This window comes from Myripristis murdjan, chromosome 9, assembly GCF_902150065.1.
Source record: "Myripristis murdjan chromosome 9, fMyrMur1.1, whole genome shotgun sequence".
In the NCBI taxonomy this organism is placed as follows: Eukaryota; Metazoa; Chordata; class Actinopteri; order Holocentriformes; family Holocentridae; genus Myripristis; species Myripristis murdjan.
In genome coordinates this window covers 7,347,028-7,374,142 of record NC_043988.1, presented here as the reverse complement: position 1 = coordinate 7,374,142, position 27,115 = coordinate 7,347,028, and the positions used below count along the sequence as shown (strand labels likewise).

The 27,115-nt window shown below is 46.6% G+C and overlaps 1 protein-coding gene across 6 annotated transcripts in view; it reads right to left on the bottom strand.

Moving 5' to 3' along the window:
* Positions 1-6,342: 6,342 nt before the first annotated feature.
* fbrsl1 (fibrosin-like 1) overlaps positions 6,343-27,115 on the bottom strand; it is a 310,964-nt gene continuing 290,191 nt past the window's right edge. Inside the window, exons 7-19 of one of the 6 annotated variants that reach the window (XM_030060070.1) lie at positions 25,068-25,482; positions 23,570-23,829; positions 21,553-21,713; positions 17,498-17,548; positions 17,198-17,293; positions 15,345-15,416; positions 15,004-15,033; positions 14,672-14,743; positions 13,537-13,669; positions 12,616-12,699; positions 11,175-11,258; positions 9,994-10,270; positions 6,343-8,856 (exon numbers count right to left, since the gene is read on the bottom strand). In XM_030060070.1, the coding sequence (XP_029915930.1) occupies positions 7,545-8,856; positions 9,994-10,270; positions 11,175-11,258; positions 12,616-12,699; positions 13,537-13,669; positions 14,672-14,743; positions 15,004-15,033; positions 15,345-15,416; positions 17,198-17,293; positions 17,498-17,548; positions 21,553-21,713; positions 23,570-23,829; positions 25,068-25,482 (3,047 nt within the window). In that variant the 3' untranslated portion in view covers positions 6,343-7,544. Of the gene's footprint in view, positions 8,857-9,993; positions 10,271-11,174; positions 11,259-12,615; positions 12,700-13,536; positions 13,670-14,671; positions 14,744-15,003; positions 15,034-15,344; positions 15,417-17,197; positions 17,294-17,497; positions 17,549-21,118; positions 21,370-21,552; positions 21,714-23,569; positions 23,830-25,067; positions 25,483-27,115 lie in introns of all 6 variants that reach the window. The other 5 variants (XM_030060065.1, XM_030060066.1, XM_030060067.1 and 2 more) reach the window with 5 other exon arrangements.

Here is a 27,115-nt window from a genome sequence, read left to right as displayed (position 1 = left end):
TCTTTGCCTGCATATCAAAGACAAAAGAACAGAGCCGGAGAGCAAGAGAGCAGAGCAGCCATTCCATTTAGAGATGCTCTGCCGCTTAAAACCCCTGAGCGTGCCCTTTGAAAACGCCTATTAGCCTGGGTGAGAGAGATTACAAGCAAATAAAATTACATTCATTGTGATATTCGATTTCATAATACCCTCGGAATTATAATTACACCGCACTCACACTTTTCATTTAAAAACCATTCGGCGACAACAAAGAATCAGAGATGGGAATGAGCAGGTTGTGCATCTAGCAAGTGAGTGCACATTATCAGGCCTGTTTCAGCAGAAGTAACAATAATGGGAGAAGAATGGAGGTGCTAATCAGTATATAATCAGGTGAGAGAGCAGGGTCTAATGATATGGAACACAGGGCTTAATTTTCATCTGTCACTCTTCTGGTATAACAACAAGAGAGTGTGTTGGGGGGTAGAAAATGCCTTGTTTTTCTGGTGCTTCATTTCCCTAGGGGCTCCATGCAGGAAGCAGACACAGTTAAAAGCAATCTAGAATACGAGAGCTTTTGCATTTTTTTTTTCCCTCGGAACTCTATGAGCCTCTGAGCTTTAGGAACCAAGGTAAACTACCCCTTCATTTCTCAACTGCGACCTATCTATCTGTCAGGGCTGCAGCAAAACCACAACGGTGTATTACAGGGGGAATGTGGGCATATGCTGTCTGGCTTAAACCAACAAGCAGAAGGGGAGAGATAAGAGACATTCTTGGGCGGCACAGAAACGAGGCATGAGAGGAGCCAGCTTGATAGCAGTACTTGTTGTTCTGATGTGTTAAATAGCTGGCCTTCAACACCCCAATCAATTGCTGAGTGAGCCACTGTGTAGCCAAGGGTTGTGTGAGATAGCCAGATGGCTGAAGTCAATAGAGCTTTGCCTGGTCTCTTGTGTCACAAAGCGATAATTATGAATTTGGCCACACAGATTGGACAAAACACATGAAATATTGCAGCTCGAATGTTGTCCTGGCTTGGTATGCACCAGTAGATATCAAACTGGTTAAAATGCATCACTGGTTTAGACTCTAATCAGGAGCAAAATAACATTTCGCCCACAAAGCATTCCGCACACCAACAATAAGATAGTTTAGCTTTTCTTGCTATCGTGCGTGTTTTTGTTTTGGCATGTACGACCGGATTGTCTGACATGATAAGCATTACTGTAGATCCTGTTGTGTGTAATCATGCCTACCAGCCATTGTGTGGTATTACTGCCATTTGACACAGACAAACAGGAGGCAGCCAATACGCCTATGTGTGCATACAAGAACGTCTGCGGGACAAGGCAAGCATTTTGAACGCTCTCCAAGACCTCCAGAGGCCTGTGTTGACTAATCTGCAAACAATCCGCTCTGCAAGCCCCATTGAAAGTGGAAGAGCAAGCCCCTTAAGCTGTGACATTAACGAACACAGCAAGATAAGATAGGGATTGTTATCTCGGTGCACGGAACTCCTGCCCAGATAGGAGATAAGAGCCTTTCAAAGCATGCTTGCTGCCAGACAGATTTCCAAAGACGTAAGGGAGGCAGGCAAGGCCAGGGCTGGAATGTCGAATTACCCTGTCGAAACCAGTTTCACTAAGGATCTGCTCCCCCTGCTCCGCTTTCCCCCCCACCAGAGCTGCCTTTGTTATTTTTACAGTGAGGACTAAAAAGGGATTATAACTCTTTGATGACACGAATGCCGTCCAAAAGCAGTGGGCACTCAGTGGTGTGCACCTTCCTCTGTGCCGGCAGAAGCTGGAAGGATCCAGTGTTCAGCAAGAGGAACAACCTTGCACCAGGATGCTACATATGACTCAATACTGTATCATGTTAAAACGACAAATCAGCCTCATTCAGTACTGATAGTAGTGGTTATACCTGTAAGTCTGGTGTATTTCACCACCATATTTCTACTGTTAACTATGAATGGCCTGCATGACCTTTCTTGTTTGGTGACGCTATGCTTGAAGCTCTATGAAGAGGGAAGCGATTTCCATGCAGATGCACAGTTTCAGGTTTGGGATTAATACACATTCTATAATGTAAAATGTTTTAAAAAAACAATCATTGTATGAACTGGCAAATTCATTCAGTTTCTGAGGCATTGTTCATGGTTTATGACTAACTGGTGTTCATAATTTACCCACACTTTTATGCTGGTGGAATTTAAACAGTAAACATACAGGACAAAATGTACCATACTGATAGTCTCAGTTCACTTGGTGTACTTACTAGCATGCAATCTGTATTCTGTTTGCATGCTATTAGAGGTTTGGCCACTTGGAGCCTTTTTGTTTATTGAATGTATATCTTGGAATGCGCTGAAACAAATGTCACAAATACCAACTACATTTCACCTTCTGTTTCGTTTTTTTTTTTCCGCATGGTTTTTGGACTTGAGCCTTACTATCATGGTTTGTGGCTCTATAATCCATGTGAATCTGCTTAAGTCATTCTTTTGGTCATTTTTTTTCTGTCCTTGCTTGGGATTCACCTGCTCTGGATAGGATTTTTTTTTTTCTTTTTGTGCTTGGACCCCTCGAACGCCACTTGCTATTTTTTCGTTTTTAAATAAGTACTTGTTTCTGAACCCGTTTGCTGGAAAAAGGACAATATTTCAAAGTTCCTAAGTTCCTCTCATACCAGTTGGTATTTTCGTACAGCTTTATGAGATTTATGAGAACACTGGATAAAGATAGTTGCACGTTTAAGCTCAGTTAGGGGGGCTTAAGGTGAAGTGAATCACGCTGTTCGTCAGCAGCGAGTTAGGAGGTTTTATGTGGAAAGATGGGATGTTTTATTTTTAAATGTGTTATGAATTCATATGCTGTAAAAACAACCCCTCTGTCCATTTAATAATTTCACGTTGGAAAGGAAACCCTCGAACATGGGCGCCAAGTACTAGGTGCTGCATCTCTGCCAGCGTCAAACAGAATAAATGCTTATGAATATCCACACACCACCAGAGGGGATGGACTAAATCGTAATTCTCATTCTGCGGCTTGGAAAAACTTCCGCCTTGCCGGGTGCCAAGCGGCTCTGAGGCGATCCCAGTGATGAGCCAGGGAACGCTCCACTAACTGAGCTCTGGAGAAATACGGTCACGACAAGATCCACATTCAAATAAACTTCACTCTTGGCCCGCGCACACAAGCCATGTTGTCACCAGCTGGCAGTGCCTCTCGCCGCCCCTTCAAATACTGAGCCACTTTTGATTAACGTCTCAACGGCTAATCATGTGCGCTGGCTGTGCCAAATTGGACGAGCCATGTATGGCCTCCATTTGCCTTGAAATCTTTTTTTTATTTGTTGTTTTTTTTTTTTTTTAACTCATTTTAAGCATTTTAGAGTCTCGTTTTACACCACCCACCCCTTCCCGAAATCTTCTCTTGTCTAGTGCCCATACATAGAACAGAAAGCTGGGAGGGTGGCGTGGCGGCATGGTGCCATCCTGTGGGCCCCTGAATGAGAACCGCCACTGCCAGATGCACCCAGCTGCATAAATGTTATTCATTTTTTTTATGGCTTGTGTACATAATATGGCCAGTGTGGGAGATTGTGAGGTCCCACTAAACGGTGGAAAAAAATCCTCAAAATTGAATGAAAGTGGAAAACTTATTTTGGCTGCTGGCTCTTGTGCTGGACTGCCTCCTTTTCCATCTCCCTTCATTTCACTCCTCCTACTCCTCCTGTCTCTCATCTCCACATCAAGCTCTCTGAGGTTCTTCTGTTTTGAAACAGGGTGATTCACAGTATATTCCCTCTCCAAGGCTGGGCTGGCTGAGCTCATTGCACGGCCATAGCGGTGGTGGTGTGAGATAGCAGGAATATTTGCCATAGATCCAGAGGTGCAAAGACATTAGACAGCACTTTGTCACCGAGGTCTGGAATTCACACCGTCTGGCTGTTTCTAACTCAGCTCCTTAACTGCTGACTGGCCTGGTTTCTGTCAGCTGCTGCTCTGTTGACGTCGATGGCTAAAAAAAGATGGCGGACAAAATGGAAGGATGTGTGCCGCTGGCCTTTTTAGGTGCTGAAAACAGCGTGTAGTCCACAATGAGCACAGTAGCAGGCGTACGCTTTCAAAGCCCTTGACTTTGTGCTGCCTTCGCGGTTCACAGTTCAGATATAGTTTAGTGCTTTATAGAGGACCTCGTCAGGGTTTGCTAAACCCCTCGGAGAGATGGGCTTGAACTCACAGCAGAACCACAGTCTCCCAAATCACCAGGCCCAGCGGAGCCCCCGGCAATCCAAATGTGATCATAGCGGGGGCCTCCCGTCTCATTACCAATCTCCATTTCAAAACAGCCTTCAAATGGGAACTAATGCATTAGCTCTCGCTGGGGGAAAGTCTGGGGAGCCGCTACATAGCAGCTCCAAAACGCTTTCATACATGTTTTATCAGCGGGGGAAGAGCGAGCAAGAGAGAAAAGGAGCTTGGACTGAACCATTCATTCGTTGCCCATCTTATTAGCTTGGCACTGTGTTATTAGCTGCCATTGTGCTCCATAAAGGCCCCCAAGGCCTGTTCCACTGTTCGCTGAATCTAGGGTGAGCTCTGTGCCAAGAGCTTTTTGGAGGTATTTGAGACCATGGAAATTCAATCCCAAACCCTCAGCATTGAGGTTTCTCACAGATAAATGCAGGGGATTAGCGGAACAAAAAAACAATGTCTTACCTCAGATACCACTGTATCCTATTAATTGGGATTATGCTGGAAAAAATGTATAAAAAACGCAATCTTGTATCACAGTCGCTTTTCAGTGACAAGATGTTAGGCTACGTGAAGCCCTGTCATACTAACATTGTTCATCAAATGGGAAATATGTTCCAAATTATGAACAAGTAAGCCTATTGTATGAAAGGTAGCCTATAAAATCATATAGGCCTACGGTTCCAGGAAAAAAGCCCTGACACATTTGAAGAATTGCTGTGGAAAAGAGCTGACAATAGCAGACGTTGTAATAACCCACCTTGGGTTGGGTATGCTAGGCAATGTGTCAATTGATTCCCATCTGATGATGGACTGTGTGCTGAAATAAATTGACCTTGCCAGACAATGAGTGAAACTGATGGAGCTTTTCATCTCCAGAGGGCCGTTCCACACTCAGCCATAAAATGGATAGAGCACAGGACAGAGTGATTGAGTTGGGTGGAAAATCTAAGGTGTGCTCTATGAAAGCTTGCTTGGTAAATAATAGTTACAGGAAAAATCACTATGCAGTAACAAGTATGGGGGTTAAGTACCTGCTGTTGACTAGATGATTAGGAATAAAGGCACACAGCACTTAAGTGAAACTGGCCAGAGACAGATGCTACCCGTCTGAGGAATATGTGGCTCAATTACCAGCGGTCTAAATTGAAAGTGATCGTGATTTAAGTCTTCCCAATACACCAACCCCATTCTGGCAGGCAGTCTTTTCCAGGAGCCCTTTTTAAAAACCCTGCTGGAGAGTGTGTGAGACACAGAAGCGCCATTGATTTTCAATAACATCCCCTAATGACCTGGCCACGGTTTGATCCACGGTGTCATTATGGCCTGATACCCTGGGACAGGATTGGTGGGTCTCGCGGCCCGCAGCAGCAAAATGAGGAGTCGGGGGCATTATCAGGATGAATTGGCCGCCCCTGGACAGGCGGCGAGCAGAGTTGAGGTCTCGTCAATAGCAGGATGGGGCGCCTCAGGGCCCCCTCCTTGGCCCACTCCAGAGTGCCTTCCGGCCTCATTAGAGAAACAGATGAGTGGTGCGCATGAGGAGAGGTGGGTGGAGGATGAGGAGGAGGAGGAGGAGGAGGAGGAGAAGAAGAAAGAGGAGCCTCTCCTCCACCATCCGATAGCTTGCCTCCCAGGCATTGCTCCACTTAATGAGTCCAGACCGCAGGTCAATATGCCGCTGGGCTGCCGGTCAATACCGGTTACCTGCAACACAAACACTCAAAACCTGCTTTCATACAAAATCAATGTCCTATTAGTCCCACCCTCTATTACCTTGCCCCCATCTCATCGATCCCTTCTGGAGAGCTCTGCAACCCATGTATGACAGATTATGGTCAAACGATCTGATGGTTTACGCTACTCTGCTAGCCAAGAGTGTTGCCTTTATCATTTCAAAGTAATAGCTTTATATGAGATGAGCAACTACTGTAATGCTGGCAAGCTGAGGAGCAAACATTACTGGGAAACCTATAAAGCTGTGTTCTCCCAGTGATTTATACATTACCTCAAATCAACATTTCGCTCAGGAGGTTTGGATTACAGGCAAATTCGCCGGAAAATGAATTTGCAGGATGAAAAGAGAAGCAACAAATGTCTGACATTAGATCCAAACTTTATTCCGTACATTTTAAACCATGAATGTTCATTTTCATTTTTTGCACGCCTAAAACTCTACTTGTTTTGTATACAAGAGTCTAAGAAAAACAACTGCACAACACCACAAGGTTGACAGAGAAAGTCCTTTTGCCGCCCACTAAAAAAGTGTCCTCCTTTTTCTGTCTGGGGCTGTATGCCTCTGGTCCAGTTTGTGACCTGGAAGTCTTTAAGTTTATAACTCCATCATTATTCCATTGGCAAATATAAACATATGTTAATCCAAGGTTCTTTCAGTATCACCAGTATCCACTGCTCCTTCCAGGTGGTCTCTCCTTTAGGGTGCTTTGTGCCACTTTGCATAGATTGCAGATGATCCTTCTAGGGCCCCTTTACAGCACCCTCGCTCCATACTTCCCTTCCATTGGCCAGGCTTGTCTGTTACCATGGTATTCAACAGGGAAGTGGTTTTCATGTTTGATTTAATTTTGTTTTTCTAGAAACATTTAAAAAGCCTAATAAATTTACATGGTAATTTTGCAGCGAAGGAATATCAACAAGTTATGTACATGAGTTTTCTTTACAGAGACCGAACAAAGACCTCATAATATATATTTATCTGCATATTTCAAAAGCAAAACAAATGAATGAAACAAATCTGTAATGTAACATTGTACATTGCCATCATTGAGGATATCCTGGTACCGTGAGGTTAAATTACTGCTGAGGAGGTTGAAATCAAAATCCAGTCCATAGAGTGGGTCATAATGAATATGTCTCACAATCAACTGGGATAAATATTGGAAAAGGAGTGACTAATGCACAAAATACATAAAATTCATAAAAATGATACCTATACATGGAACAAGGATAGGAAATGTACAAACTCATTTCAGGATCTCTCTTTTCGCACAAAGCCGAAAAAAGGTATTGGATTAATATATTAATAATTATCAAATATTTAAGTCGGATATAAACATACACATATTTGTGTTCTCTTTACCGACATTATTCGACCTCCAGTCCACTGAAAATAAAGTCATGGCATGTGCTTAATCAGCCTTAAACACCTTAACTTTGTACAATCATACAATTTCCTTGGGGATTTTGCTCTTCTCTGGTGAAAAGCAGTGCATTTTGTTCACAATAAGATATCAAATTGGGGGAGTGCGTCTAGTAAGCGTTTGTACTTCTGTCTAGGAAGCTACCGTGCCTCTACCTCTTTGGGGTTGCGGGATGGGGAGTAGTCCCGTGGGTCCTGGGTGGTGGTGAGGGGAGTAGTCCTCCTGGGCGAGGCTGGCCTGGCACTGCCCGCCGGTACAAGGGGAGGGGGGGCACTAAGTGCGGCGGTGGGGGGTGTTCTGTTGAGCAAGCCGTTGTGTCCTGTGGAGGGGCTGAGTCTGGGGTAGGGCATGCCACCCAGATGGGGCATGAAGGGGGGCATGTGAGGCAGGTGGCCCTCCATGGGGGACTGGTGCAGCTGATGGAGGCGTGCCCGGTCCAGTTCCTCCCGTAGGTGGAGGCGCTCCCGCTCCTCCGCCTGCTGCCTCATCCTCTCGTGCTCCCTGCGCACCTCCAGCAGGTGCTCGTGGTGTGAGTAGTCGTGCGCTTCCCTCTCGCGGTATGCTCGCTCCTGGTCGTACATGGTGGGGAAGCGATGTCCCTGCTCGGCCCTCAGCTGGAAGTCCATGCGGCGCTGCAGGTCCAGGCTGCGGTATGCCTCTCTCAGGGGGTCCCAGGGAAAGGCTGGGTGGGGAAGGCGCTCCCTCCCTGCCGCCAGAGGGCTCACCCCCATGAAGGGAGCCATGCGAGCGCGGTCCAGCACATTGAGGCTGCCCATCTGGTGCATGGCACTCATGGAGAGAGGGAGCGAGTGGGCCATGGGGACCCCGTGCAGGCTGGGAGTGGGGATCTCACTGCTGCGTGGGGAGGGAGGAGGGGGCTGTTGGGACAGAGGAGGGTGGTGGTGGTGGTGGTGTTGATGTCCAGGTTGGATGGCGGGGGCAGGAGGAGCTTGGGCTGGGGGTTGGGGGGCAGGCTCGGAACTCACCACCATCACCTCCTGTTCCTCCTTCCTCTCCTCCTTAATCTTCATGTCATTCTTCACCTTTTGCAGCAGCTCTGCAGGTGGGGGCTCTTTCCTTTCACCATCCTTGAGCGTGGGCGGGGGCCCGCCCGCCATCTTCATGCCCTGATCGTTGATTGCCACCTTCGAGTATGGGGAGGGAGACCGATGAGCGGGTTTGATGGAGTCTTCTGAGGGTCTCCTCTCCAGCACCTCCTTGCCAGGCGAGCGGCTCTCCTTCACCTTCACATCCCCCAGCGTCGAGGACTCCCGGTGGCGCTCCAGCATCTCCTTCTCTGCCTCACGGACCCGGTCTACGCTGCCACTGTGGTGGCGACCCGAATCAGTGGAGTTCTGGCTGTTTGAGCGGATCAGGCTGCTGATCTGGTAGCTGACTGGCGCCGAGGCGGGGGATGAGCGGTTGGAGTGGCGGTTGCGATCCACTGAATCCCTGCGACGACAGAAACAAAGAAAAGGCATCTCAGTTGACATGGTGAAATGTGCATGCTATTGAAGAACATGTGTCTGGCATCTGGATTGTGTTTAGGTATGATTTAGCTGGATTACGTTTACACCTGACATTAAAATACGCCTCCAGCACACACAATGGAATCTGATTTGTCCGTCCCTCACAAAGATGCACACAGCCATGCACATCACCTCCTTGTGTAATGTTTGCATCCTTTAAAACTGACAGTAAACACTGTTTCACTTGTTCCTTATCCACAAGGATCCTGACGATCCATTTTAACACGACTACTATTCCAGCTTCCTGTTGTCTATCTAATCTGTCCATTTCCTGGTTGGATCTGCAAATTCAACTTTATTTCTGTTTCCATATTGGAGAAACATTACATTTACACCTGGTTATTGTGTGGTTTAAGTGAATGCATCCTGCCTACATTTACACACTACATTTGGTTATGCTCCATCCAAGTCATCCAGGTAAGACAGAAGGAAAAGGCGTCATGACCTGACCATGTATTTATTGTTGTGATTATGTAATGATATGCTTATGTCATGTCTGCTAAAAATGATGTTATGAATATGCCATGTTCACTTCTTATTTCTCCTGTGAAGTGAAAAACAGCATCAAATCCTCATGTCAACACAGTGTTCTCCAATTCCTTAAAAAAAAAAAAAAACTAAATAAAAAATTCGACCGAGGTCTGAATTGTAATTCAAAATCTCAATTCAGACCTATCGGTCAAGCGATAATTACATTTGCTAGCAATAAATACAGTCAACATTTTCAACATTTCTTCCAACCTGCTTGGAATGCCAGATGGTTGGGGTTAACTGCATTAAGACAGTTCAAGTAGATAATTTGTCAATCACGCTTCTCACTGAATTTGTTTATGTGGTGGGAAAACCGCACATCCATCTGGTACTCAGCAGTGGAACGAGGAAAATGCAAAATAAGTACAGTTATTCTGCCTAAAATATTTTCAAGCAGAAACAAAACTACTTTATTTATAATATACTACAGTAAATGTAAAAGATCCAAAATTATAATCAATTACATCTCACCTCCCAGATGGTTAAAACAAACGCTAAAGGATTATTTTGAAACCCGGCTCAAACTCACCTGTCTTTATCCTTCTCCTCCTTCCCGATGGACGAGTCTCGTTTCTCTCTCTCCCGCTCCCTCTCCCTCTCCCTCTCTCTTTCCCGTTCCCGCTCTCGCTCTCTGTCGTGGCTGTTGGCCGAGCTGCTCCTCTCGGCGTCGGCGGACTTGGGCCACTGCGGCGGGGTGGGGAAGGACGGCGGGGTGCGGTGGAGCCTGTTCCAGGTGTCGTGGTGGGGGCTGCTGAAGCTGGGCAGCCCCCCGGGTCCCTCCTTGGGGCCAAACACACTGTTGGTGCCTGGAGGAGAGGAGAAAGAATGGGAGGGGAGGAGGCGGGGGGGGGTGGCTACTGTAAGTGAACTAGCCCAGGAACCTTGTCACGGACACATAAACCGAAAACGTTTCACCAACAAAAGCGGCCTTTGCCTTTGTCTTTGGCGGCTCTCTCATTGAACGTCTGCCTACAAGGACCAGTTACGAGGTGAACACCCTCCCCCACATTCCCTGCACTTGATTCTCAGGGCTTTTTTTTTTTCTTTTTTTTTTTTCCACCAGATGAACAAGGGAGACACAATTGCCCTCTGGTATTGAGGGCTGTGAAAAGCCAAGGGGGACCTTAGCATTCCGTAGCGTGTCTATTCCAGTCACATCCATTTTCGCAACGGGGTGACTGATTTGGCGAAAGGAAAATACGAGGGATGAAGAGACACAGAGAGAAAGACAGAGAGAGTGAGAGAAGGATGCAGAGGGAAGAGAAACAGAGAGAGAGAGAGAGAGAGCCCTCCACGGTGGTGCAAAGGGGCTTGTCGAATAATTAATAGATGAATAGCAACCAAACAGCGGGCCTGGGAGTGCGTGTTGGCAGTAGTGCAGCCAGATTAAAGCCAGGCTATTGGGGATGTGGTTGGTAGATGACATGGAGGGTTGTGTGTGTATGTGTGTCTCGTGTGTGTGTGTGTGTGTGTGGGTGTGTGTGCTATGCCTGCCTTGTTGGTTCTCCCTGGGCTAGGGCTGCTTTGGCATAGGAAGCAGAGCTAAGTGCCTTGATTTTTTTTTCCCTCCTGGCTCTCCCTGTGGTCTAACGCTGCACTGCTCTGTTTTGTTGCTCGCCACCAGGGCCAGATCAAGGGGGGGGGGGCGGGGGGTGCGGGATGGAGGGGAAGGAGGAGGAGGAGGAGGAGGATGGGGGGGCCGACGCTTACCAAGCGAGGGGTTGCCTAATCCTCCGAAGGCACTGCTTGAAAGGTTGCCGAGGCCGCCAAAGGTACTGGAGCGACTGAAAGGATCTGCAAAATGCCAAACAGGGATTAGCAAAAAGGGGGGGGCCGGCTAGAGTAGCTCCCCGCCCCCACCACCCACCTATTCCACTCGGCTTTTCTCTTACAAGCGAGCTGTGGTTTTTAGCGCTGCCACCCTAGCTCTCTGCCTGGTAATCCTGCAGTAGCCAGGCCTCCTGGAGGCTGGACTCACTCCCACTGGCTGGAGTGGAGCGCAATGTCTCTCTGACCCTGCTGGGGCTCAGGGAAATGCACTACCTGACGGGAAAATGAGTTTTGTGCTGTTGGATCTGAGATGGATGTGGGCTATGGCCGGGCAGGGAAGCTGGAGGGTGTGGAAAATGAAGCATCAGTGTCTCCCTGTCTCTAATGAGTGTCATATATACATCCGTAGGCATGCTACAGCTTCTAGATTTGAAGGAAATATAAGTAACTACATCAACATGAGAGTCAGTGAACAATAGCAACCTCTGCATAATGCAAAGTAGCATTTTAATCAGGGACAAATGCTTCAGGAAATGTAGAATTTATCTACAGATGAGGCTTTAAGGATTTCCAGTGCTATAATGAAAGCAGCACTGGGGCTTGTCAATATATCAGAAAAGACAACAACTGAGAAATCTCTCCTGCCTCACACTTGAATTCCCTGGACAGGATTTTCCCACTAAATCTTTCTCCTCAGTGCACCATGTGTTCATAAGCTCAAATTGGATTGACTCAAGGGCTTATTCCGTGAAATCACCTTGCTGCTCCGAACCCAAACAATGTCTCAGATAGAACAGACCAAAAAAACAACAAAAACGCAGTGCCCAAAAAAAAAAAAAAAAAAAAAAAAATCCTCCATTACTCTATGAAAGGCAAATTCGACTTCTAAAGCCCATAGAAAATACAGCTTCAAGGTAACGTGTCATATTTGCTGCGGTCATCGACTCCGAGGCGATACAAAGGACTACAGGGGTGCTGTGGGAAGTGAAATAAAAAAACGAACACTCGCTAAAAATGGTTTTGTCTGAACAAGAGGGGATGAGAAACAGGGCCTAAGATTGGAACCACCAGTCCTGCGGTGCACTTCTCAATCATCCCAGGCGGGGGTTATTCAAGGCTATGTACTCGCTCTACGTCTCCACGAAGCAAAATTCAGCTTAAGAGGCGGTGCAACGGGACGGCCAACAGACGTCTGTACCGGCGTTTTGCATGAACCCTAGATCAAAACCAGAGACTGACGCAAAGCTGCCGCCGTCACACCCACGGTGACTCGTACTGTATTTGAAATATAAGTGCAAGAGAGAGAGAACGAGAGAGAGAGAGTGTGTGTGACTGGGAGAAGGGGGTGGAAAAAAAAAAATGCAAATGCGAGGTTACTTACACTTACCTGCCAAATGGCTAGGAGGCAGGAAGCCACTGGGGTGCGGGGTGGGGCCATAGGGGGAAGGCGCTGGGTGACCAGAGCCTATTGGACAAGACATGATGAGACAGATGGTTAGCACTGCCCAATCAGAGAGTCCGAAAATCTTGAGCTATCTACGCTTTGGGAAATCGCAAACAAACAAGCAAACAAAACACTGCTGACATGGTGACCACATGACATGACATGATAACTAAAATGTGGACGGTAAGAATTACTCTGTGACAGCAATGCTAATTTGCTAATTACAAGCCAGATGAGTTATGGAAAGGCTGAGGAAAACCATAAAGCAAATTAGCAATTGATATTTTCTCTCTTTTTTTTTTTTTTGTATCTGTAGTGTAATTTTGTGTGCGTGCGTGTGTCTAAGCTGCTTATCGAGGTCAGTTACTGACTGTGCAAAAAGCCGGCCTCTTTTACAAAACAGTGTTGCCTTCACCCATATTCCATGAATTGTTAATGAAAGAACCAATTACACGAGTGCCTATGACACACCACTGCATAATTACCAGTCAAAGGCCCTTCGCCTCTGTTGCCCTCCAACGCAGGGCAAATCAGTCAATTACCTAACTGAGAGTCATCCATATTCATGGACATATCTGACTCCCTCGACTAGCAAAACATTTACTACAACAGCACTACAATTAAGTGAATGTGATATGAGAGGAGGAAAAAAAAAAAAAGAATAATGCCATTTCATTGGCGGTGGAAAGAACAATCCTGACATGATGCCATGAATTTAACAACATCTCGTTTGCATAAAGACAAAAAAAAACCCATTTGCTTCGAAATTGGGATAATATCTGTGGGTGTGCTTTCAACAGTCTGTTTTGATCACTTCAGCTCGCCACCCTGCACTGGGTGCCGGGAGACCCCACTGACCCGTGGAAGAGAAGAGGGGTCGCGCCAGGTCATGGGGGTACGGGAACCCTGGGAAGACTCCGGGGGCAGGGGGCCGGCTGAACAGGTCCAGCTTCCCGTTCATGTCCAGCTTGTGAGGATCCAGCTGCATCTGCTGTAATAGAGAGAGGCAGAGAGAAGGGAAGAGAGAGCGAGAGAAACAGAGTAAGAAAGTGAGGTCGGCAGGCTGTGGATGACGGCACCACTTCTATCAACAGAGAGAGAGAGGGCTTTATCCTCGGCTAAACTTGGTGAGAGATCAGAGGCAGACAGACACATCAACAATGGCTCTGCCCTCCCTAATCCTAGCCCACTGTGTCATAACAAAATATATGTAAGCTGATTAGGGACACTAAAGCCTTGGTAACGGGGTGCAGGACCCATGAGGGACTGATACCATGGGAACAGTGGCATTAGCAGAGGGCTTCCAGGGCAAGGCCAAACCAGCTTTTGTAAATTCATGTCTCTGTGCCACCCAGGATCAGAGATCCTCCACATCAGATTCTTATCTCCTACTGTATGCTCATATGTTGGACATTGTGTTAAATAGCCCATTTCAATGTGCTTGGTCACCTTTTGACTCACAGCAGCTGTTACTTGCAACTTTTATGTTACAACAAGGTATTATTTAGGGTCATTATTCCAGTTGTTCCACAACCAAGTTAATTAAATCAATCAGCAAAGAGGCTGACATAAATGAGCATGTAGTAACACTTGAAAACGGCTCTCAAAAGGCATTTTAAGACATCATAATTACAGTGTAAGCACACTGTCAAAGCATTATAATTATTGAAGTCAGGGCATTATATGATTAACACAATTTGCAGAATTTAGATGAATACTTTATGAGGCTGACTGTATGTTTATTAACATACTAACTGATTTTTTTTGATGTTTCTCTAATGACAGTGATAATATCAGTGATAATAAACTATGCTGCTAATGGTCTTATAATCTGCTTGCGAGACAGATAAGTCTTGCAAGTTAAGTCCGACCAAATAAATCTTTAATTTGGCCATCTACTCTCCTTCCACACATAACGTTCTGATTCCAGGACTTTTCCACGTTTTACACAACATTGAAAATCCTGCAAGACTTCACTATCCAACTGACCCACCTTCATTTTCTGCTGGTGGTGGTAGATCTGCCATGCAATCTGGACATGCACCGCGCACCACTTGCCAGGTTTCTGAGAATTCATTGAGAGAAACAGAAGTGAGCCTACTAGCCTTGAGGGTTGGACAAGCTGCAAGGTGGAACCTCAGCAGAACTGCACCTCAACAGCTGACTGCAAATGAAAGTCTAACCCTGACTACTTGAACTCCTTAAAAACAAAAAGCTCTTTTTTTTTTTTGTGATTGTTTTTCCACAAATTAGCAGCTTGAGAGTCTACAGCATGGCGAGAGAGGGAAAACGATTAACAGCAGCTGTAACAAGAGAACCACTTACTCTCACGGACGTCCTGAATGGATCTGTTATCTGTGTGGACAAACAGAGAACGACAGTCAAAAACATCATTATCAACCATACTGTAATCAACAATATGGGCAAGTGTGGCTCTGTGGGTAAGGGAGGTCACTAACATCACCAGGGTTAGGAGGTTCAGTTCCCATGGGGGAAAGCTCATTCTATAAATGTGTGTGGTCATGTTTCTTTTTGGGACTTTGACATAAATGTGTCCACCGAATTGTCTTGCTCGAGAACACTCCAGCAGGGATAGACGATGTTGGCTGGTGCAGCCTGTCTAACCACTGGTGTTACAGTTTGGATGCTATCAGCCACAGGCTTACCCGTGGATCCTTCTGTAGGAGTGTGTGAGGTACTGCCCCCGGACGAGCCGCTACATCAATGGGATTGGATGCCTGAGAGTGAGAAAGAGTGGGAGAGAGAGAGAGAGAGAGAAACAGAGATAGAGAAATAATGACCACACATATCTACCTCACATATGGGGTTATAGTGTGGAGGAAGTAAGAAACAGAGACAGAATACACATAGTGTATGCTCCAAACTCTAGGATATACTTTGATCTAAGACAGTGGTTCTCAAACAGTAGCCTGGGGACGCCCAAAGATCCTTGACGAGGAACTAAAATGAAGAATAATTCACTACTAATTTCACACGCTAGAAATGACCTCGCTTTTAGAACACATAAGAATGGCGATTGTACAATTTTAAAACTTAATAAACAGCAACAAAAAAAAAAAAAATCTTCCTATATGCATTCCTTGGACTAAATCTTTGCATTCATGCTTGATCCTGCCACGAAAATGCGTGAGAACCTCTGATCTAACACAGCAGGAGATGTTCCAGCGAGCAAAGCCAGCGCCAGCATCACCATATAGCCCTCTCAGTAGCAATATAGCTCGCTAATCCTCATCTGCCGCTACTGTATGGCTGACGTCAATAGATAGCACTCCGATGATGCCCCAGGCGAAGAGCCAAGCCCACAGTAAAACACCTCTGATCTCTGTGATCTCCTCTTTAAGTCTTTGGAGCGCAAGTGCCCAGATCAGTCTGATTAATCCATCCCTGCATCCAGGATAGAGGGGCAACCTGGGTCATCCCCACCACCTCGAACCCCCTCCACTTTCCCACTCCCAGCTCCTCTCCAAGAATACTTAGCAGAGGCTTTAGACGGTTGTTCCTCCAACCATCTGGAGAGGCCTCCGACAAAAGGGCCCCTCTGTGACAGAGCCTGCTGGGAATAAGGCCAGCGGATTTAGGCCAGCTTTGATTGGTGGCTTACACCGGGTCACAGCCGCTGGGCATCTGCCAGACAGACCCCCACCCTTTACCTCATCACCCCATTCTCCCCCCCTCAACCCCCTACCGCTGCAATCCTCACTACCCCCCTGCGTCCTCCCTCCTTTGCCCCGCCGCATCGCCAAACATCATCTTCTTATCTCGCTCGGCGCGAACCGACGTGGCTCGGCACGGCGCAGCGAGTCTGTTCCAGGTCTGCTCAGGCCCGGCCGGCTTACGGAGCTTGTTTGCATAGCCCCATTATCGGGGTTAAAAGGGGAGGGGATGAGATTTATTAGGCCTCTGTTTCCCCTCTTCAGTGCAGCTGCTGCTGTTGTGCCTGCTGCTGCTCCTGTGGCCTGAATGTTGAGTAAATCTCTGGTGCTTTTCATGCCACTCAGCGCTGGGCCTCCTCTCCTGGGTGACGCAGCGAGACGGGATGCAAGCGACACTTTGCGTGCAAACATGGCCGAGCACCTTGGGACAATATTACTCATCTGACGTGATCATTTGATCCATGCAGTGCCGTTTGATTCTTCCATTCTGTCTTGTGATTCTGTGGCCTCTGTCTTCTATATTCAGCTCTTCAAAATGGATGCACTAATTGCGCGTATTAAAATGACTGAGAGCCTTTTTGCTTGTCGTTGCAGTGGTCAGATGCAAAATAAAAATGGTCATTTTGTATTTTAGCATTGCAGTTTTTACTAGTGCGTGAAGGCGAGCGTTTGTTTTTCTGCATTTATGTGAACCTGTATTAAAAAGTTTGTGTGTTGTGTGTGACAGCCCTGTGCAAGTGAGCTTGTGCTCGTGTGGTTTTTATTTTATGCCTGTGCTCCCCTGACTGCATGCCTGGTTCAATTACTGTGGGCGCGTGGGTGGAGGGTAAGGATGTGGGGCTGACCTTGGGCTGGAAGGCTCCTTGCAGCGAGCTGAAGGGTCCTGAGTGTGGGAGCAGCGGGGGCATGCCTGGCATGGTGGGGGGGTAGGAGGGGAAAAACTGGAGGGGAAAAAGGGAGGGGGAGGGACACAAGACCTTAAAAAAACATACATACAAAGATACGTACAGGACTCAAGCATATGCACACATAAAACTGCAGCCCCGAAAGACAAAAGTTCCCATGGCAATGTTCAAATATGTCAAATATTTGATTTGCCGAATGCAAATAGCAAGTTGAAATTAGAGCGAGGAAGTGAGACTCACGTTCGAATGTCTGATGAATGGATTGTCCAGTTTGGGGGAGTACTTGTCAAACTGGAAGAGAAAAGAGAGAGAACAGCATTAGGAACGCAAAAAAAATGCGCATGATTATCTGAATTACAACAACTGCCAAAAAAAAAAAAAAAAAAAAGTCATTATTTCTTCATCAAAAACTGAAGCATATGATCAAGTTCTGATAAGCGGTAATGATTCAGCATAATAAGCCCTGGAGTAAAGCAGCTGGCTTGCACCGGTCATGGGTTTACTTTAACTGCACGCACAGATAGGCGGTTAAATTACTGACAATATGACTGCTTTAGAGGGCCGCCAAGATGAAGACAGCCTGCATGATTTTCCAATTGCGCACACAGAGGCTGGGTGTGGAGGCCCGGCTCAGAAATAAGCCCAGTCAGAAACCACTGAGTTATGTTTCTATTCACTGGAAAATTTGTATAAATGTGAATCTAATTGCTTGTGACTGCTATGGGCTTTCTACATCGACCCCGAGCGCTATAGAGGGAGGGGAGTGCAAAGAGACATATACCTTGTTTTGTGTGTTAGAAAAGCAGACATCAAAAGAGCTTTACAGCCTAAAACAGGCCAATTTTCTGTGCATAAAATCACGGAAAGAATATATAGAGCCTGGTATGTGAGCAGTCTGTCTTTTTATGAGTGAAATTGAATCGGGTAGACTACATTTGCAATGGTTAGCAGCTAATTTGGGACGGCTCAGCGTGAAACTGATATAGCCTTGAAAGGCTGAATTGATGTATTGAGACCTTTTCTGAGCCAGTGCCTCGGCCTAATAGAATAATCACAATTGGAACTTGATGTGCAAATGCTATGGCCTCATATGAAGTGCAGTTTCTGATCATGTCTCCAACACATGGGAATCTCGTCAGTAAACCGAGAAAGAGAGGAGGGCGACGGAGAAATGGAGAATGTTCTCCTGCGTATGAATGGGGACTTTGTGCGTCTGTTCGCAAGCCAATACTGGCTCTTTATTTTGAACGCGGGCTAATTGCAAGTGACAGTAACTTATTCCAATTCCGCAAATACACAAACCATTTGCAGGTACTTTTTGCGAGTGTTTTTACAAAGCTCTCTTGGCAGGCGTGGACATTTTGGGTATACATAAAACAGGAAAATCAGCGGGTATGAATCAGTGTTTCTGTGTGTGTGCGCGCGTGTGTGTGTGTGTGCCCCGCGACATGGGCGGGAGCGAGCTGGTGTCTGGCCGGCCTAGCTGCTTGCGGAGAAACTGGGCTTGGCTCAGGGGCTCTTGGGTGAAGCAGGGCCATTCACATCTGCACACAAAATGGCAGCAGTGGCGGCGATGGTGTTGGCGGCCCTGCTTGTGGGCGATAATGGGCCCAAATCAAAGACAGACAGCCCATTGAGAGGAAACGCCGAGCCAGCTTCCGAGCTCATTAAACAGCTCCTCTGCATTTCTGAAGGCGCGGCCTGTTTAATGTCTGACACTGGGAGAAGAATACTGGCCGCTTTATGGCCCTGTAAAAAAAAAAAAAACAGCCTCTGCCTTTGTAATTTATGGTCCCTGTCACAGTTTTATAGTAAACAGCTTTGGCTAATTAAAGCTCTATATTTCATCTTACAACAATTAAGGATATTCCTTGTCTAAAGACATGGCAGGGGTGAGGGGGTGGGGGGGCAAGAAAGACACTCGGTGTTGCCATTTGGCAAGCCAGCTGCTTGAGGGCGTCGAACAATAAACAAATACAGAGGCTTCATAATTTCATTAATTACAGCCATTAGCCAAGGGCTGTTACATAGACAGTTGAAATGACATGGGGTGTCTAGAGAGCAGGAGAGAATGAGGGGGAGAGGGAGGGAGAGAGAGAGAGAGAGAGAGAAAGACAGAGAGAGGGAGAGCGACCATAGTTGGTTTGCCTTTCATGACAAAACAGTAAAAACAACCCCGACATCATCATTACTCCTGCCTCTCTAAGCAAGAGCTAAAGACAGTAAAACAGCATTGTTATTGGAGGGAGGAAGGGAGGGGGAAGGCATTGGTTAAGTAAGAACACAGTTTCAATTAAAAAAAAAACAAACAAAAACAGTAGAACACATTAATGGCAGTCTCAAATCCCATCGTAACAACCCGACAAGAGATGGGGGGTGTGAGCGCACCACGGGGCTGCATAACGCCAGCATCAGCGAGACGAGGCAAATCGCCGCTTTCATCTTCAAAGCGAGGGCTATGTATATAATGCCTGCCATGTCAGGAATGAACAGAGGGGGAGATAACGCCATGCGTGTTGGCTGGAGCACCAGCTAAACAGGCTCCATACTTATCCAAGACCGTGCCATAAATACCAGAGCTTTGATTTCTAATGTACAGGATGGGGATAATCTTGGAGCGGGGCCTTAATGGGCCCACAGGCTCTTAATCAGAGGTCGTGACATGATGGATTAGATCTATTAGACTAATGCCAAAAAGCTACAAATGGGGCCCCTGTCTGAATCGACTGTCAGAGATTGCTGTGCATTTTAAATGATGGATGAATAGTCATAACTTTTTTTTCCCCCCCCTGTACCAATCTAAGAGCTGCCAGCGGTTGCCCCCCCCCCCTCCCTCACCCCTCCTCCCCGAACTCCACGGTGCTTGCTGCAGCCTGATGGCAGTCAAAGCACGGAAGCAATTAGAAACATTATCAAAACAGTTTTGCGGTGATGTCATCCCCCCCTTTCATCTGCCATGAAGTCATTCGACCCCGACTGCAAGGCTTTGAATTTGTCATTGGCAAAGTGTGAGACTCGGTTGCCGTTGAGCTGCACACACACATAGACATGCACACACTCCTGGGGATGAACTTGCACACACACACACACACGTGTATGGATAGTCTTTGCAATTACATGCATGCAGAGACACTAACACAGACACACCGATCTGTTTGACGGCGCCTTTGTTGCTCTTTGCGAACGGGCAAACGAGAACATTCAAAACCGTTTTTTATCACACCCATATGAAAACAACTGGAAAAAAAAGTCTGCCTCCAGGCATTTCCTCTTTGGTTCCCAGGCAAACACTGAGCAGCAAAATCACTGTCGCGTCCAGAAAGAGATGAGTCAATTAAAATCAACGGTGCTAACTTTGGCCCGCTTTGGGCAAGCCTGCCATGGCTGCACTGTGAAATGTGACACACCTACGATTTCATATGCATAACCCCACCATGGATGAAACTATATGTGCGCTTGGGTCCAGTCAGACAAGCTAGTGTCTGGATAAATAAGTGTGTAACACTGCTCGTGTGAGGGGAGGTGGCAGTGTGTGGAGCCTATCTGTCTTTATAACAGTGTTGACGGAAGATGAGGCGCTCCCGGCTTCACTCATCAGTTGAACTATGCAAATAAGAGCCAAACTCAAAGTGAAGAGGATTTAAATTTCATATCATAAGCGTTTTTTTTTTTTTCTGAAAGGGAGGGATGCCCATCGTCGGGGACCATCTTGGGTTCATTTCCGGGCAAAGACAAAAAGGGGAGGAGCTAATTAAAGGGAAGGGTGGGAAGGAGGAGGGGTGTAGGTGGGTGGGAGCTTTTTCAAATTTTTTTTTTTTTTTTTTTTAAATTTATTTGTTTTTTTTTTTTACTTATCCTCACATTTCTGGCTTGGGTACGCACCATGGGGGGTGCGGTGGGCGGGGTGAGGATGGCGGCCGGGGGCAGACTGGCGGGGAAGGGCGTGAAGGTGTGCTGGTGCGTGTGTTGGTGCTGGTGCATGTGCTGGTGTTGGTGAAACTCAGCCCTCAGGAGCGACACGGGGGCCAGCGGCGAGGCGGACGGCCCCCGGCCCCGCTCCGAACTCTGAACCAGGAAGCGGTTGTTCAGCTCCTGCCTCAGGAGGTCATGCTCTGCAAGAAAGGAGAGCGAGGAAACAACAACAAAAAAAAAAAAAAAAAAAAAAAAAGGAGGGGGGGGGATGGAGAGGGGGGGAGGGAGGAAAAAAAGGGGGGAGACACAAGAAAAAAAAAAAGGCACGGGCGCCCAAGTCAGTCTTCACAACAAGGGTAGAAGAGAAGAAAGAAAATAGTCACCTGGCATTCCCTGTTTCTCCAGCTCATGCTGTGAGGGTTTTCTACGTGGGGACTCATTGGTGGTGGTAAGAGAGTTGCCTGTGACAATGTGCCAATCAGAATCCCCGAATGAGGCTGGCAATACATGATTGGTTGGTTGAATGATATCAACAGGCTGGTATCTAAAGACAAGAGAGAACCAAGAGTCATCCCAGCAGAAAACACACACACACTCTTGCCCTCCATCAGAAAGTCAATGCACAAACGGCATATTTCTAACACATTTTGGAGACACCCATCATCACTGGAGATATTTGTTTCGCTCTATTGCTCAAATCTTTTGTCTTGCTTGTCTTGTCTGTTTGATTGTATTGTCCAATTGTTAAAAAAAATCAGATTTTCTACTTTTGTCTCGTCGGAGAAAGTCAGAGGCAACAGAGAAAACAACCTCTGCTGTTTGAGATCGCATCAGAGAGCAGGCCGTTTTCAACGACGGACTGTTGCAAATCACTAAAAATGTGCCGAAGATCTCCAGCTGTGATGACTGTCCAGTTGCTGCTGACAATCTGCAGTGACGTATCCGCTTTTGTTGAACATCAAAAAGCCCTCTCCCAGTGACCTCATCAGCCTTTTTTCAAACGTCTAAGCTGCTGTGGCTGCAGACCGTCTCGAAAAAGGGATGCACGTTTTTTCTCCACCCGTCAAAATGGGGCATCCGCTCTGAAGCATGTGTCTCACATTAGGGGATGTGCACTAAAGTCGGGTTTCGACTGACTGAATCAATTATGGCTCCCATTTTTGTGCTGTAAACGAGCGATTTGCTTGCAAAGGCCTGCTGGAAAGTTTTCAAACTGTTGATGAGGTCACTTGAGGTATCTGCGGCTGGTACACTAATTGGACCACATTCCTGACATTTACTGCCAGCGCAATACAGGAATACACTGACTTTTTGGCTAATAGCTCTTTGATCAGCTGACTGTTGTGCAGCAAGAGGATTTGGTAGTAGCCTCACCACTGTGCGTTTGCTATTTAAACAGCTACAGGATTTTCTAAGATGCTGATAAGATGACGTGAGCTTGATCTGTCCACTAACACATACACAGTGTACTTACACATTTAACACGCACTGATGAAAACTTCAAAAAAAAAAAAAAAAAAAAAGGGATAAAATGAAATAGAAACACTTAAGTTAAACTACTGGCAATCAACACAAAACGGTTACGTTGATCAAAGAGTTTGTTTACCAAAAAGGCAAAAGTGCATTCTATTCATTATAAAACGCCAATAAAACGTTTTACATCGGTCATCATCTACAATGGCTTTCTCTGTTTCCTACACAGAAATCAATATGGGAAAGGGACAAACCTGTTATATCATACAGTTCTACAACAACCACAAGCATCATTCAAGATGTAAATATTATATGTGACGGTGCAATATAGATTGAAGAGAAATGTGCACTTACCAGATGTGCAAATCATACATGAACACTATACAGGGTACAACACCATGCAACATGGATTTTGTGACAGTAACATCAGCCATATTACAAACTTACAGCTTAACATCTCAGTCCAGTTGGTATAGATTGCTATTGTTCCATGCTATACAATTGTAAATATAGGATTGTTTTTTCATAGAATTGTAATGCTAACATTAAAAATAGTCTCTGAATCAGTGACACCCATACTACATGAATATAGCTGGATAGACAATTCAAGTGCAATTCACCATAAAACATTGTCACCTCAAATATGCTATGACTTTTATTTAGTTTTTAGAACTCATACGTGGGCTTTTGCACTTTTTGTCCATATATGGGTCAAGATATGTTAATATAAGCAATATAAATATAAGTATTTCTACAGGTGAAGGGGTGTCTGCCAGTTACTGCTATTTGTTGTCAATTTATAAAGAAATGTGCTACACAAAAATCACTCATCAACTCAAATCATCAGTCAAAACCCTGTAAACCCTATCACCTATTCTAGCGTCTACACTGGAGCTACCATCTAGCGTGCGAGGTGTGTGGTGTCACCTGGGTAGGGGGTGCCGGCAGGGTGCCCGGGGACCACTAAGCTGTTGGTCGGTAAAGTCGGCGGTGGCGGCAGTGTGGCGGGGGTTGCAAACATGGCCGGATGGCGATGGGCCGGGCTCCGTAAGGACGAATAGTGCGAGGTAGAGAGGTTGGTTATGGACAGGGGCAAGGCCGGGGCCGTGGACGGGAGCCCGCTGAGGTGGTGGTGAGGGGAGGGGGGCAGGGGGTGTTTGGAAAGGCCCACCGGGCTGCTGCTGTGGCTGGAGGAAAGAGAAACAATGGAAAAATGAGACTCGTTACGATTACTCGACTATACACAAGTGGAACACCGTAAAAAAAATCCTACTCGCTGCATCGGGGCTCAACCAACCTGGATTTTTGAAAGCCAAAGCCAGTACCAATATTTTTGCACTGAAGCTGCCAATAGTTGATATTTTGAGACGATATTCAATATCTTTAAATATGACCATTTACATGCCAAAAATGTCAAAAAAAAAAATTCAAAAATTCAGTGTGTTTCCCACAGAATTTCTTGCTGAGGTGGAAAAACCTCTGAAACAACATAGGACACTGCAACCCAGGACATTAATACTGTAATAATAACAGCAGTAATTACAGAACATACTCATGCATACTTGTTTGGAATTTAAAGAGGATGGCAACCAGTGCACTATTAAAAAGCTATACAAATATCAATGTGTAATAAAGTGCATGATGTCAGTCATATCAGAGGACATGACACTGACTATCCCAGATCTGCTATGGTGAGAAGTTTCCATGTGTCTTGATGTTTCAAGACATAGGAAACGCAGACCATTCCAAGGCACAAGCCACCCTGACAGCATCAGCATAAGAGCATCAGCATACACTCAAATGTAAAAATGTATATGCATAACTGACTTTCCGTTTGTATACATGCGCTTGCTTGCTTTTTCTGTCTTGGTTTAGTGATACTGAGAATGTTTACGCTTACCGCTTTGTCAACATATGGATGACGATGAAGCTGATGATGTACCAGAGAGCCTCTTAAATCGAATTGAATTGAATTGAATTGAATTGAACTGAACTGAAAAGAAAAAAGATGACGACGAGGAGAAAAGGAACATAACTCTGTGCGTGTGCTCTGTGCACTGTGGTGTGCCGCTGAATGATAAAGAGTCAATCTGACAACTGGTTATTGCATGTTTGTGTGGCGGAAAATCAATGTCTGCATGAAGGCTGTGTGGATATTGTATGGAATATAGCATCAGACAGTATCTCATCACAGCAGACTCTATTGTATTAATTTAGTTGTTGCTGCAGAGTTTATTTTATTGCTCGCTGCACAGGATTGGCAGCCACATATTAAAGCGAGGAGTACGCCCAGGTAACATCATAATCTGGTTCTTCATGCAAAAGGCGAGACAATGAGACACAAAGCGGATGCCTCCATACTGGATTGGCGCTCTCTTATTGGTTCTCACCATTCCCTTCCCCTTTAAGCAAATTCACAACCTACCTGATGTCGTGGAGGCCGGGGTACTGCAGCGGGTGATGCACTTGGTGGTTGATAATGGGCCGGGTGTGGTGTTGCGGGGGTGGGAGCACCCGGGGCTCCACGTGCGGGTGAGGAGGGTGGGGCAGAGGGTGGGGCGGGGCCCTCAGCAGGGGAGGGGTGGGGACAGGGGGCGGAGGCTGCTGCTCCTTCTTGACGCTGAGAGGAGGTGGGGTGGGGAGGCGGGTCCTGGGCGGCTCCGGGGGGGCCGCCGCTGCAGCCGGGGCAGGGGAGCCCGTGGGCGCCGAGGCCGGGGTGGGGCTGGGCACGGGAGGCGCGAACGGCACCTCGCTGTTGCTCTGCTCCTGGCTGCGCTGGAGCCCCGAGACTTTGGCCGAGCTGCAAGTCTTGGACTCGGGACTCTCATTCGTCGGCACACCTGACGAGACAAAAACGCACATGGCAAAAAGTCAAGAGGCGAGCGGACACAGCGCCAGAGGAGTCCTGTCTGGAGAAGACCACATTAGTCATATCAGTGATTTCTTGAATGATTAAGCGCAACCTCATGCTTCACGGAATCGCACAACGGGCACGGCAGAAAAGCCGTTTGCCACTGCGCGTATCCAGAAGACAACGCTCGGCCAGTGATGAGCACATGTCTTTCTTCCCCCCACTTTAAAACGTTGCCCCAGCGTCTTCTGCCCAAGGTTCCTCTGGTTTCCCTCTCCCTAGGTTCCATTAAGTGTTTAATCAGGTCATTTTCATGCTTGACTATAATCAGATGATCCAATTTCTGCCCGCGATCCAGTCAGTATGAATAAATCACAGCTAATTAAAGTTAAATGTCGGCCCCTATTCAGGGCTTTGCTGAGCACACAATCTGGCATGAAATAATTATGTTTCAATTGTGCTGTGAAGAGAGATCATGGGCCCTTATCGTGGCCTCTCTGCCACGACGCCTTTCTCTCCTCCTTCCCAGATCTTTCAGGGGATTTAGAACACCACGGCGAGGCACTTTGAACTTGGCCACTTCGTCTTCAGCATTCATCAGAGGTCTTTTCACCAGACAAGAAGCTTTTATAATCAGCATTCCGCCAAACGGCGACTTTTCATATTCAGCCTGTTGCAATTTAATGACTGTAATTATATGCTGCTGTGGTAGGCAAATGAGAGTGGCAGAAAACATGGCATCTCAACACTTTCCTCCGACAATGAATTTTAAAGCACTCGCGAATCTTAAGGCGCTGATGAGGAAAACCCGTGTGGCCATCTTCAGCTGCCCTTGGGATTAACAAAATGGCAAAGTGGGCCACAAAGAAATGGAAGTTTGGGGAAAGGCTGCCACTGCATGTACTACCACTGAATTATTACTCCAGCGTCTGAACTTATCAAAGCTGCCAGCAGTGGAGCTGGTTCTAAGTGCAGAAAGAAACATCGCCATGCATAGAGCAGTGACAGAAAAAAGGGGAGTTCACACATGGAAAAAGTCAGATAGAGACAGACGAAGGGAAGAGACAGCCTGGTGGAGACGAGGCACTCTGAGCGGCGGAGATGCAGCAGGACTTCAGTCAGAAGGCTTACTAGCGCCTCAATTAAAAAAAGCTCCATGGGCGCTCTCGACGGTAACAAAAAAAAATGAGAAGAGCCGGGAGCAGCCGTCAAGCCAGCGAGAACTCGACACGCAGCCCACTAATGGAATATCCAGTCCCTATTAACAGCCTGCTTAATCTTTCAAGGATCCTAACACCCATAAAAAGGCCAATAAAAAGGCAGAGCAGATTTTTTTTTTGGAGCTCCCCCTCCCTCACTCCTCACGTTTTACGGGGGAACTGGGGCTAGCTGAGGTGTCACGATTTTCAAATGAATTCTGGGGTCTGGGCGTATATAGACCCACGGATTTATAGGGGTCTGGGATTTGGATTAAAGTGTCGGGCTCTTGTTTCTGCAAGCAAAAGAGAGAGAGAGAGAGAGAGAGAGCGAGAGACGGAAGGTAAAGACTGACAGACAGACAGAGAGGCAAATATCCACAGTCAAAATGTCGCCCTTGGGTGATGTTGCCGTGGCAACCTGTT